We start from the raw sequence: 14,059 nt of genomic DNA, 5'->3' as shown, positions 1-14,059 counted from the left end.
TAAAGGGCGAATAAATTAATGAAGAAACAAATGATTGAATATGCGAATGAGTGAGGGAGTTAATATTTATTTGTTAAATAAATATAGTGAACACTACCTCACCTGCTATAACAATACCGTAATAACACCAGAGATATGGGTGTCAGATGGTTTGGAGCTTAAAAGGCGACAAGCCCTGCATTCATACATATTGGCGGCATTGCAACTACAAATATGTGTGCCGCACTATTATTTACATTATATTAGCCATTGCTTTATTAGAATCTGCGTTAAGAATGGAGAATGCCTAATAGATGTGCAAACATATCAATTACTATCAATTATTGTTATTGCACGCAGATTGTGTGCGTAACAAAACGTTTAGTTGTTGTAGGGCAGGAAATTGGACGAACCGAAGTATATCATCTGTTGTAATACAAATGTATTGTATTGTGCTTTGAATACGAAAGCGAAAATGTGTATGTATATATGAAGCAACCGTATGCTAATATAGGATATGAGTATACTACATCTCATTTGTGTTTTATTTAATAGTTACTTCGTACATTAGTGGTTCTAAAGGAAAATTCAAAAAAAGATAGCATAGTTAGTACCTTAGCAAACATTAATTCATTTGATATAAAAGCGTGAAAAAGATTTCATAATTTTTTTGGTAATATCTACCAAAACCGTAACAACAACTAACGTATTTCATATATTTTGATATTTTATTTCTTTACTTTTTTAATCAATTAAGTCATGCTTTAAAGCATTGTGCTTGTTTGGTTTATTGCATTTGCTAAAATGTAAACAAACGTTTGCGCAAGTTCGATCTTAAAATCAAAAAGTAGCCGTGATATGCTATTGGAGGTAGATAAAATATTTGTCATTGGCTTTTATTTATTTATGTACTATTTAAATGAACGCAAGCATATGCAATGCGATTACAGAAAAGCAATTAACACATATGCGTATAATACAGAAGTCAAATTTATTTTCTGTTTGCATTTTGATTTTGGAAAAAATGTCTTTTGTTCAAATAAGGAAACAGTGGAGTTTTGCTTGAATTGGTTTTCGTTTAAGTCATGCTCCATTTTGTTACTTTTTCAATTAAAAAAAAAAATATTCCAAAAAATTCCAAAAAATGACATAAATATTGAAAACATCAAAAGCCGGAGCTGACAACATTTGGTTTATAAGATTTATTACGCGGTTCTAGTTATTATTAATTTGAAATTTAATTTAATTTGAATTTAGTTTAATTTTATTTATAATTTGGAATTATTATTAAATTGAAATGTAAAAAATGTAAAATTATTACGTAAATAAATTGAAATTAAAAAAAAATTGATCGGGGTTTCATTTATATTTAATTTGACAATTATTTTTTTTATTTTTTCTTCACACCACCATAATGTTAACAATTTAACAAAAATTTTACATTTGTTTGTCTATTTTATATTCCATTTATTTTCAGGTTTGTCTCTTACTATTTATTATACTGTAAAATTTTATATTTTCATCATATATTATAAGTAATATACCATGGCAAAGATTCCGGACAGACTATTTACTCAATTATTTAAAGAATATCTCAACTTGTGGAGCCATGCTGGGCTATGCAACCTACTGCACAACAGGTTAGCCGACCGGCTGACGGACGAAACTGGTCAGTTAGTAACAGAGCGAGATGTTTTAAAAAAAAGTTAAGCAATTAGGTATAATTTGAGAAGGGTGGGTAGAAGACGGGGCGATCGGACAACAGTGGTAGACTACATTTGGTACGCGAGAGAATTGGTATTCGTTCGATGGCCTTCTTAAGCAGTGGGCCAACTGTCTATAATCTCAACTATCACACGCCACCAGGTTTGGAAATCACTATGCGATTTTATTAATCAATTGTGCTCGAAGTGTTTAAAAGCTGTTGGCCTGCTTTTTTTAGGAGAATCGGAATTATCTTCCGAATAGCCATCCAGACTATAACTGAGAGAGTCCAGTAAATGCTGAAGAAGTTTTAAGTTATAGATAAATTCTTTTTTTTTGTTCAGTTTGTATTTGTTTACAATTGAGAATAATTCAAAGAGTCAGTCTGCATTTGTTAACGGCTGTTGCATTGAAAAAACGACCATGAATTTCGTAACATCTGAGAGTAATTCAAAAATAATTCAGAAACATTTGAGAGTAAGTGTCTGAATTTCGCAACATCTGAAGATGGAAACCGCGTTAATATATATATACTGCATCCTTCTAATTGGTGTTGGCGCGAACGGTAAAGACAATGATAGGACAAATAAGTGACAACAGAAATGTACAGATTGAGACTGACAGCGAGGAAGAGGTAAATGAGATGACTGATAAAGAGGACGAGGTAGGTTTTCTAGGATTTGACGAAGAAGAAAAGATTCGGTAGCTAAGTGCAACATCGTCGTTAGGTGCAGCGCTGCGTTCAGCTAGGTACAGCACGGTCGTTAGGCGCAGATCAGTCGTTTTGAGCAACGCTGCATTTCGTTAAGTGCAACGCTGTAGCTAAGGACAGCACAATTGATATGTGCAGCGCTGCAGCTAGGTGTACCACAGTCGTTAGGAGCAGAGCAATCGCCAGTGGCCGCGTTTTTCTCATGGGTTGCACATATCGACCGTAGTTTTTAGGATATTGCGATCAAATTTGGTGCACTGACATGTTTCGGCCAAGGAGAAATACTGCTGAGAATGATGCGGAAATGGGTAACTGTACGGTTGCGTAGAATATTTTATGGTGCATTGCGACCGGTTATTGCGATTTCAATTTTTTTTATCCATAATCCATATAGATCTAACATTTGATTCACATTCTTTTTTCTCTTGGTCTAATTTTCAAAACTCATAACTTCTTCCTTACGAAAACTTGAATTATAGGCATAGTAAAACTATTAACGCCATTTACTAACTTCGAGATGGCCCCAACTAATTTAGTAAGCAAAAGCTTTTTATAGCCCTAATGAATATTTCAACGGGTCGTTACTATTTGTTGTGAATGAGTTATGGCTACTCGCTTTATTCTGAGCGGCCTTCTATTTCCTCCTTTTTTAACAACTCAAATTATGATTTTCATAAACTAAGAACCTTGTGTTAGTGCAAAATTGATATTGAAGGATTTTATTATTGTCACTTTTGTTACGGAACACGTTATTGATAACAAGTGACTCAAACCTGAACAAGCAAAACACAATCGCTAATTTTACGACCGCTGATCAATAAAAATAGGTAATTAATTCAGTGTTAAGTAGTGTAACCAATGCAACTTTGGAAATTAGAAATTAGAAGTAAGTGCTCCTTCACAGTAAATTTCGCTATTGGTTTTTTAATATCTCTTCGTTATACCCTGCAATACATGTGGAACAACAGTTTATTACAGCCGGCGCAGTCGCCAGTTTCAGTCCTTTGTCTGTGACAATTTTCGTTTTTTACGCTCTATCTGACTAGCCTTTCATTTTGTCTGGTGTTTCGAATTGCGATTATTTGCTTAAAAGAGTAATAAAACATATAGAAAAAATTACTTTCGGATAGAAGCAATATATATATTTTTGCATATGTTGTTGAACGTGGTTTTTTCTAATGTAGAAATACATTAGTATGCAAAATGAGTCCTACTTAAGATCACTAATGCTCAACTTATTTTGTGAAACATTTATTAATATTTTTAAATTTTTTTAGCGTTTTGTAACAAATTAACCGTACTGTAGTTTTAATAATTATATAATTAAAATATGGCTGAATAATTTTCACTTCGTGCGAGTTGAAATTTTTATATATATTACGAAATACATCCGAGAAATCGTCCAAATCAAGATCAGATCAGTGTCCTAAATAAAGCACTTTCATCTATTCCCATAGACCAAGGCCTGTGAATAGGCGACATGTGTTCAACGAAAAAAGGTCGTTTCCTGAAACGATCTTTCCCAACTAATCCGTACAAACGGACTTATAAGCTATTTATTTTATGTAGTTTCATGGGATACGGATATCATTTCGAAGACACCCTCATCCATTCAGCTAACTTTTTTATGATACCCTGACCAAAAGTAAAACGTTTCCGTATGATTCCCGTTAGGAAATTAATGTAATGTTTGTTGGAACGATGAACTTTGTTTGGTTTTAAGTAGAACAAATACTAAATTGATCAAACCGGTAGTAACTCTTTGCTCTGACCTATTAGTACCTTGAAAATTTGCTCTAAATCGGCGTCCTGACGGTGCAAGGTCTCGCGACACCATACGAACATTCAGATAAGGTGTACTCGTCTTCATTACGGTAAATGACATTACATAGAAATAGTACAAGTATCGATGCACTTAAGCTGCAGCTAGCGTTACTCTGGTCATTTGATGTCTGTGTTCAATTTAGAAAAACTGACCTCCTTTTCCGTTAAAGTGTGAAAAAGTGACGTCCGTCTCTATTAAAGTTCGAAAAGCTGACCTTCGTTTCTGTTAAAGCTCGAGAAACTGACGTCCGTTTGCGTTAAACTTTGAAAAACTGATCTCCGCTCCTGTTAAAGTTTGAAAAACTGCTTCCAAAGACATAAATGTCGTTGTGCGGAGAAACGAAATAATATATTCAACATTGAGTCGTTTATGTCACAAAGCAAAAAATTGGAGCATGCTGTCACTTTTCGTGCACAAAGGCATATCTGCTCATCAACGTCAATTTAGCCTCAATTGAACATCTTTCTTGGTATAGGAATTAATAAAGTTTTTGAAGAGTTAGTTGCATTTTGGAATATTTGAATAATTTTATGCAATTCCTGAGGTTTTGGTGAGGCATTCGGATGAAAGCAATCCAACACCACACCAAGATAAATATTTTTTCACACTAACTGAATCGAACTCAAAATTCTTACACTTATTTACAATTTATTGAAAGCAACTGTGCGCTCTCTCTCCTTTCTCCACACATGGTACTTATTTGTAGAAACCATGCAAAGGAAAAAACCAAGCAACGGTTTTTAGCGAGCGATCATTTTACAAGGGCACAAAGAAGTTGGTAAAACATATACATGAAGTTGAAAATTGCCAAAAAAATTAAAAAAATTGCATAAAACAAGAATAAAAAATGACTAAAAATTAGAAGAAGAAGAAATTGGTGAAATTAATTGTATAAAATTTATTTATTATTCAGTTACGTTTGCGTTCAAGTTTCCAATCGAATTATTAATGGTTGTAGTAACAGCATTATTTAATTGTGGGACTTGCGAGACAATTACCGCGCAGATAAATCCGCAAGTGTATTCTTATGATATCGTGATGGCATTACAAAGATGACCAATGCCTTTAGCAATATAACAGAGAGGCGCAGGAAAGGGCTTACAAGCTGAAGGTTTTAAAGTTACCACCGCTTTGTTATCCCAAATATATCGTTTAAAATCTGCTTTGTTTAAAGATAGAAAATGCTTTCGTACAAATGGCTTGTTTCCGCTTATAAATCGTTTTTGGGTTAGATTTTGATAAACCCTTACTTGATTCTTGTGAGTTGTCGGTAGTGTTAGTTGATGAAGAATGTGTACCAAAGTGGTCGTGTAGCAATGCAATGTTACTAAAATTAGTTGTTTTATGAATTTTCATGCTTCGTAATGTAATGAGCAGTATTCATCCTACCTTTCAGCTTTTCATCCAATCCCTCTTGCTTACTCTTAGTAACACGACTTTTTTTCATATAGTTCGCATTTCAGTGATATCCGTCCGTCTGTGAAAAAAACTTTGTTATTTCTTTTCATACGCTTTTTTTATGTAGGTGTCATAGCCGCTAGCAGACGCATAAGTTCTAGCTTTATTGATTGCTAGTGCGCATGTTTGTGCAATCATTTTTTTACTATTGTAGCTGTTATTATGTCTTTTAACATAACGTCTTGTGTTGACTTAACGACAAATGTGACACGTAATCTAGCAGCTTTCACGTGTGTCTTCTTCCCTTGGGATCATTTCGTACTCATTATCTGCAGCAAAGCGTTGAAATAAAATCTCAAAGAAACTAACAAGGCAACTAAATGAATAGACTCAATTGAATATAGTGAAAATGGTTATGAAAAGCAAACGAACGTAACTAGTAAAGAGGCTGAGCGAAGTGATGAATGAAGAACAGGCATACTCTTAACGGCACTTCTCTTAACAGCACTTCTCAAGCCGCTAAATAAATCTAAAGGTATAAAAAAAAAACGGTTAAAAAAATCACATTAACCGAATCTTTGATACCCACTATCTTCCTCAAGGACATACGTAACTCGAACCAAATTAGTTTTATACTTTCCTTTTAGCTGGACCAACAACAACAAGACATATGTCAGATTAACACATTTTTGAGGAGAGTTATGAATATGCTCTACCTCAAGCCGTCTCGGAGAAGAGCTTATCGGTAAACAATGCGCGCTTGTCAATTTTATCTCTACATATATACACTACAAATGTCGCTACCCCAAAAGTCTACGAAAAGATATATAGGCGCGCAGCAAAAGCCGCGAATCCAAATCAAGATTGAATTGTCTTTATGATGATTGCATTTTATATTTCGAAATATTACAAATGAAATGATATATTTAGAATATAACTCGCTCTCAGGTAATCTATAAAATGACTTATCTAAAGAACATTGCGAGTTCGAAAATATTCTAGCTACGTCAAATGTAGTTCTCAGCGGTTATACCCTACACCACTTGGAATAAAAGAGCATATTAAGTTTGTACGGATGCAGGTAAAAGCCAGAAAGACTTGCGATAGACCAACATTTTGTTATACCACCTAATTCAGAAACTGATTTTATAGCTTTTCTCTTCGTCTGTCTGTGTTCTCTTTTCAACTTACAGGTTGCAGTTTGTAAGGCATTTTGCTGAAGCTTGGCACACCGGCATGTTTTCGCTTAAGGATGAACGCTTCTGAAAATGGTTAGGATCGGACCAGGTTTTTGAGCACTTCCCATAGAACGCATTAAATTGATAAGTCGTTGTATGAATAATTATAGGGTGGTATTGAATGGGCCGTGTCCATCTGCGGTGATATCATTTGTTTTTTATTTTTTTTAATTTTATTGTTTCTTATAGAATTATTATCATTTATTATTAAGACATATTTCAATTGAAATTGCTTTACTTAGTAAATAATACACGAACGCATATCATTTGCGAAAAATGATTAAAAAACGATCATTTTGAACGTATAACTGGTTATTTTCATCGTCTTATGCACTTTTGACATGTGTTGTTTGCGTGCAGCCACCAACGGAAAAGTCATGTATAAGTGCTTCTGCTTATTAATTTTTGCTTAACATAAATACTTTATTTACTAGAACGTTATTGCTAGTAGCGTAAAGTGTGTAAACGTATTAAGACCAAATATATAAAATAATTCTTGTTATCTTTAATAAATAAGCAATGTTCGTTGAAATTTTTATATTCTTCCTCTTGACTACAGTTTTTTTATTATACTATCGGTATAAATATACCTACAGTTATTGGCTACGTCATGGTGTACCACAATTTAAGCCTATACCTTTTATTGGGGATATGAAAGAAGCCATAATGTTTAAGCGTAATTTCGGTTTACATGTATCAGATATTTACAATGAACCGGAAATGGCCGATAAGCCTATTGTGGGAATTTACATATTCAATCAGCCTGCCTTGATAATTAGAGATTTGGATTTAATTAAATCAATACTTATTAAGGATTTTAATTATTTTTCAAATCGTTATGGGAAATGTGATCCGCATAGGGATGCTTTAGGCACTTATAATTTATTCTTTGCACGCGATGCGTTTTGGAAAGAAATGCGAGTAAAAATATCGCCAGTATTTACAAGCGGCAAAATTAAACAAATGTATCCTTTAATACGGCAGGTAAGTAGAGACAAGGAGAACGAATGCCTTAAGGAATTCAAGAGGTATCTTCTCCCAACTTGGCTTTTATTAATGCAGTAATAGAGTATAATGTTTGCAATCGTCGTAACGTGCGTATTGAAGAAACGAAATAAATACAAAAGTTTTGATTTGCTAAAAGCTCGATATATTCTAGACTGCTTAGCATGTGAAAGATAGCAGCAATTTTTCTAAAACTTTATTGCCGAACAGTTTGCCACTTCTTGTATCGTCCTTTGTAAAAGTTACTAGAATAAGCCGGGCACGCGGCAAAGTTCTATATCCTGTGATAGTTATCACAACGAATGCAGATGATTGGTGATGGCTAATTATCTGACAATATAAAGACCAGACCTATTTCATGGAAAAGGTTTGTGGACTTTGAAATAGGATTCTTAGGGTCAATCGATATACCTTCGATGGTATTAGAAAAGAGCCAGACTTTTATTTGTTCGAGGGCAAACCTTTAGCAGACTCTGCTTGTTGCTTACAGTTCTATAAGGTGTGCATCTAAAAAGAAGTGTCACGTTATTCGACTCTTTGCAAGCTAACAGCGACCTTTAAAAAACTGACCTATGGCGATTCTCCTTGCAGTAATTGTTGAACACAGAGGTTTCAATTTAATTAGAAATGTTTTAATTAAGTAAAATCTCGATTAATTGGGAACGATTTTTTAACTTTCTACGCCCACTTAACTTTAATTTTTATATTTGTAGATTGGCTGTGAACTGGAAGATTTTCTTGCACAGAAGAGTGATACATTTGTGGCCGACTTGAAATATATTTCTTCTCTATTCACTACGGACTCTATAGCGACCATAGCTTTTGGAATTAATGCAAATAGTTTAAAAAATCCAAATGGAGAATTTCGTATGCATACCCAGTCTTTTTTTTCATTTAATTTTTGGCGTTTTGTAGAATTTTCGGTGTGTTTCTTTTTGCCAAAACTGGTTAATATTTTTAAAGTTACAATGTTTTCCAAGAAATTTTCCAAGTTTTTACGTTCCGCTATTAATGATACTATAGACGAGCGAGATCGTAAGGGTTATGAACGCAACGATCTCATTGATATCTTAGTCAAATTGAGAAAAGAAGCCGCTGAAGGCAAACATTCGTTCACTGACAGCGATTTTCTAGTGGCTCAGGCGGGTGTTTTTCTAACTGCCGGCTTTGAAACCTCTTCATCTACGATGGCCTTCTGTTTATATGAACTGGCCAAGCAGCCTAACTTACAGGAGAAATTGCGTAAAGAAATTCATGAGGCTCTGCTCGAAAGCAACGGTAATCTGACGTATGAGAAAATCAGTTCATTGCAATATTTAAATATGGTTTTGGAGGAAACTTTACGTTTATATCCAATATTGCCGTTTTTGGATCGTCAATATCAAGCCCCAAGCGATGAGAAGAATAAAATTATATTAGAACCATTTTATAATTTTGCCCTGAGGAACGGTACGCCGGTTTATATACCCATCTATGCTTTACAAAGAGATCCTAAGGTGTTTTGTGGCTAATTGTTTAGAAAAAAGTTTTCTAACCCCTTTTTCTTTTTTTCCCATAATAGTATTGGAAAAACCCAGAGAGTTTCGATCCTGAACGTTTCTCTGCAGAGAATAAAAAACTTCATCATCCTATGACTTACCTGCCTTTTGGTACTGGTCCACACAATTGCATTGGTATGCGTATTGGTTTGTTGCAATCGAAAGTTGGGTTAGTGCATTTCTTAAAGAATCATCACGTCGCAGCTTGTAAGGAAACTCCGAAAGAAGCCCAGTTCAACGTTATGGGTGTGATATTGCAATTTCAAAATGGCGTTCATTTAGTTGTCAAACGTGATAACATGTACGATAAAATTTCGTTGAAATAAAATTTATAAAAAACAAAAACTTTGCATATATAAAAGTTTATTACATAATGTATGCTTTCTATGTATAACAGTAGCAAATACTACCATAAAACTAAACGAAAGCTACAACTTGTTGTATGAATCTAAACAAAAGCTGCAGGAGTTTCGATGAAAATGAAGAAAAGCTGGACTCGATAAAATCAGCCACGCCCACCCAATATTGTAAAGTAAACATGTGCAGTTTTTCTCTTCTTTTCTTAGTGTCTTTTAGGATAAGGTCGGTTGGCATAAAAGATTCGGCGAAGCAGAATATAATTTTCTCTTTTTTAGTTTATGTCGAATTAAGTTGACGAACAATTCGTGGTATTCCCAGAGCATTCAACAGGTTGGTTTTAAACTAACACAGCCCTTAAGCAAATTTGACGTACTTTGGCAGAGGTGGTAGCCTTGAAAAGCCTTGTTGTAGCCATCTAAAGTTTTGTTATATCAAAAGATACGTCAATTATTGTCTTATTATTTACAAATATTTTTTACTTCGCCTTCTTTTACTTACTCTTCGTAAGGGGCAAGGTTACAAGTACTACTTACTGCCTTGAATTATTACTTACCTAGCACCAGATAGCTGAATGCCAGTTGTTTAAAAAGCCAATTATGTCCGGAAAGTTAAATATGAAATGTTGCCAAGTGGGATAAAAAATCAATACAATCGTAAATGACAATTGTGCGTTATGTTGAGCATAGTGCAATAAAAAGCAATTGCTTCTGATCCATTTAGTGTGACCAGCTTCAAATCGTATTATGTCAAATTTAATGGACTACATTTGTCAGTTAACTACTCTATGTCATTATAGTAGAATAGATTCCTGCTAGAATATGTTAAACCGTTCAAATGCTGTTTTAACGATTGTTTAGTTCAAGAATTTTTGATTTTATTCTTCACTTTATACTATTTTGTGCATCCAAGCTATGTAAACCTTGTAAAAATTAAAATATTCCAATTTTCTAAACTAAAATAAGTAAGAACATCAAAATCGAGCATTAGATACCCTACGCCATTTCGCCTAGTGCAGTTAAAGGTGGATTCAGCCCAAGTCCTTCTGGGTGTTACATAAGTCAGCAAACACTTAATACTTAACACTATATACTGCACAAAAACTGGTGTAGGGGGAGATAATGTTAACCAATACTCGTATGTGAAACGTTTAAAAATAAGAAATTTTCTGTGTGGAAGAGCGGTTCTACAAAATGAAAAATGGAATTGAATTGGTGATCAGATCAATACGTGCTCACTTTCAGGAAGATTTTATGTGGCGTTTTATAAGATTTTCGCTCGATAAGGCATGTAAGTTGTATTCCCAGATTCTGAAAAATAAGAATGAAAATTATTGCACCCGCAGAAGAATTTATAAGCGAGACTCGTACAATATAACATAAACCGATCAATATATAACATTTATATAAGAAGCTGATCATGGAGATTCAAAGCTATGCCTGGTGATGCTTCTCAATTAAAATTGCAAAGGGGGATTTGAAAGTTAATGACAAACTAAGAGAAGCAAAGCATAAAAATGGGAAGATTTTGTCACATTGTCGCTAAGCGTCCACATGAGCTCAAACGGAATTGTAGAGCTTTTACAGCTACCTATTTCCATTAAGTGGTTGCACATATTTTGAAAATTTGTTCACTTGAAAAACGCATTTATTGAGGAATATTGGCACAATGTACATTAATCAAAATATTTTCCATCATTTTCTACAAGTTTTTGCCATCTTTCTGACAACATGTCGATACACTAGAAAGAAAAAAACTGGTGTAAGTTTTTTTCGTACTACAGAAATTTGATATTCCTTCTGCTTTACGATTAAAGAAACTGGATTAAGTCTTTTTCATACTACAGATATTTGAAATTTCTTCTGTTTTTCGATTAAATAAATTGGTGTAAGCTTTTTTCACACTATACAAATTATGACAGCAGGGAATGTAAATTTCAAAACAATTGTACACCATTTTACATAAGTTATTATTCTTATCTTTTAAATTTAATTACCTAAATTTATCAAAAGAATGAATTCAGATTAATTGGCATCTCTTTTAAATTAAATTATTTTTTCGCCACATTGGCAAGCTCTGAGGAAGAAGCTCTGCGCCGTTAAGCGATGGACTTTTTATACCAAAACCAGTTATCGTTAAATCCTACAAATAGGGGCGTAGACATAGCTTGCATATGACAGATCTAAGATTTCACACACGGCTAGAAACGTCGTGTCTAATGATCGAATTGGAAACGGTGTTGGCATTTGATATTTACTTTGCATTGAAAGCTTTGTACGATAGTCCAGTAAAGTCTACATCTTCTTTTACTATCAATCCATTACTGGATCATATTTTTTGCATAATACTATTGCCTGAACTATGTTATCAACTAAAGACCGAAAGTGTCTTCGGCTCCTTGCTGTGTATAATTTCATCGATTGTTCTGAGCGCTGTCTTCGTGCATACAGTACCGAAAAGTGCATTTATGGGTTGAGGATCAAAAAATATATCCCATAAGAAACCCAACCTTATACAAAATAACGCTTCAAGATATTTCTTTGACTTAAGACAAAATTATGACGAAAAAGTATATACTAATCTCATAAGAAACACAGGGAAGCCTTTATACGGCATAACTAGAAGTTCAAAGTTTAAAAAACGAGTATCATTAGTTAATATGCAGTTTTGTACTTCTGTGTTCGTTCATTAAAACAATAATTCGTCAATTAAAGTGAGTTTCTTTTCCTTAAAATTTCATATAATATAGAAAAACGTAAGCCAATTGCGCAAGAGGTCAGAAAAGTGATTAAAAAGCGAGGAAAAATGGTGCGGAGAAATAGCAAAAATAATCGCAAGTAGTCGTGCTACTGTCTAAGTTATTATGAGAAATTACAATAACACAAATACCAGAACAAACTTGCAGAGCAGGAAGAACGATATGTTATTGGAATTAACTGATCCGCCTGAGTAGCCGAAGGCGAGGAATCTCGACTAGCAAGTCAATGGTCGTGGGTTCGAATCTCAAGTGCGGTAGAGTTTTTAATAAAAGCCGATAGCCTTAGATGCTAGTGCTTTTAAGAGGTTAGTCTTAGAATTTATTTCTCTGGCGAAATTAATTATAATAATAATAATAATAATAATAATTGGAATTAACTGATGCTGTTGATATTCATCCCGAAACTGTTCGAAATGTTTTAGGTCAAGAGTTTTACATCAAGATTTTTGTTGCCGCATACCAAGAAAAAACCATTTTTAAGCGAAGTTAATATGATAAACGTTGAGATAGGCCTATCTTTCATTATATTGATCATGTTTCGATTCAGAATCTGCCTGTCCGTCTGATGCCTATGCATGTTAGGTTACAATTATTGTGAAGTTTGGAAATAATATGTTTTGGCCCAAAAGTGAACCCTTTATGGAAATGGTACGTTTTGGACCGCTTTTACTCCTACTTTCAATATAAACTCTTATCGTGAACAGTCGTTGTAGAAACAACTGTTTTGAACGAAGGGGTGTAGGGTATTTAACGGTGGGCCCTGCGACACTATAATCTCTTCATTTGTTTAGTAAATATTTATTTAATTCTATCCAAAAGATAACAAGTAAATGTTATGACAGCGTGAAAAAAATAGGAAGGATTATTATACTCCATTGGGCAGTAGTGCATATATGGTGTCTAAATACATGAAACAGGACTATAACATACGAACCTAGAAAATTCATTCAAGTAATGTAAGGAGCAAAAATGAATTAATTTTTAAATTAAAGATCTTCATAAATCATCTTATTTTGAAAAGTGTGTTGTAAGAATACATATAGTCATTTTTAGAATTTCGCGGCAAAAATCGCCCATTAATAATTTTTCGGTATTCTGAATTGGTGTTAAAACTTTTGGTGGGATGGAGCAATTTTTTGTACCTCTTGTCATATAATATTTCCTACGGCGACTGAGTCGGTCATAAGGAATTTGAATAATATGGACCTACTTTTTGATCGCACCATGTGTAGCGGGCGTCATCACAGGAAACCCGGCTACGGCGGCGTAGCCTTGTTTGTGATTTGTTTTGCCAGCAGCAACTGGAAAATAATAAAATATTTGACAAGTAAATTAAATTTGCCAATTATAGACCTTGTCGACGTTGGAATATCCTCCAATATCAGGGCTTTCACAAATACTTTGCATTTACATAAAAATAATGTATGTTCTGTTTCTGGTGTGTTATTAATTAAGCATAGGGTATCCAATTGACAGCAGTACCCGACTGTGGGATCCTTACTTCTCTTAAGGTGCAGTTGTAAAAGAAATACCAAAGAAGTACCA

General features: G+C 34.0%; 1 protein-coding gene across 1 annotated transcript; it reads left to right on the top strand.

Moving 5' to 3' along the window:
- The first annotated feature begins 7,306 nt into the window (after positions 1-7,306).
- LOC119639850 (cytochrome P450 6g1) lies at positions 7,307-9,751 on the top strand. The gene is made up of 3 exons (XM_038037523.1): positions 7,307-7,840; positions 8,575-9,357; positions 9,423-9,751. Exons 1-3 carry the CDS (start codon positions 7,376-7,378, stop codon positions 9,723-9,725), a joined length of 1,551 nt encoding a protein of 516 aa, XP_037893451.1. The 5' UTR covers positions 7,307-7,375; the 3' UTR covers positions 9,726-9,751.
- Positions 9,752-14,059: the final 4,308 nt, after the last annotated feature.

Source organism: Glossina fuscipes, unplaced genomic scaffold, assembly GCF_014805625.2.
Source record: "Glossina fuscipes isolate IAEA_lab_2018 unplaced genomic scaffold, Yale_Gfus_2 113, whole genome shotgun sequence".
Classification (NCBI taxonomy): Eukaryota; Metazoa; Arthropoda; class Insecta; order Diptera; family Glossinidae; genus Glossina; species Glossina fuscipes.
The sequence above is the reverse complement of the archived record's forward strand: the minus strand, read 5'-3'. Positions and strand labels throughout refer to the sequence as shown.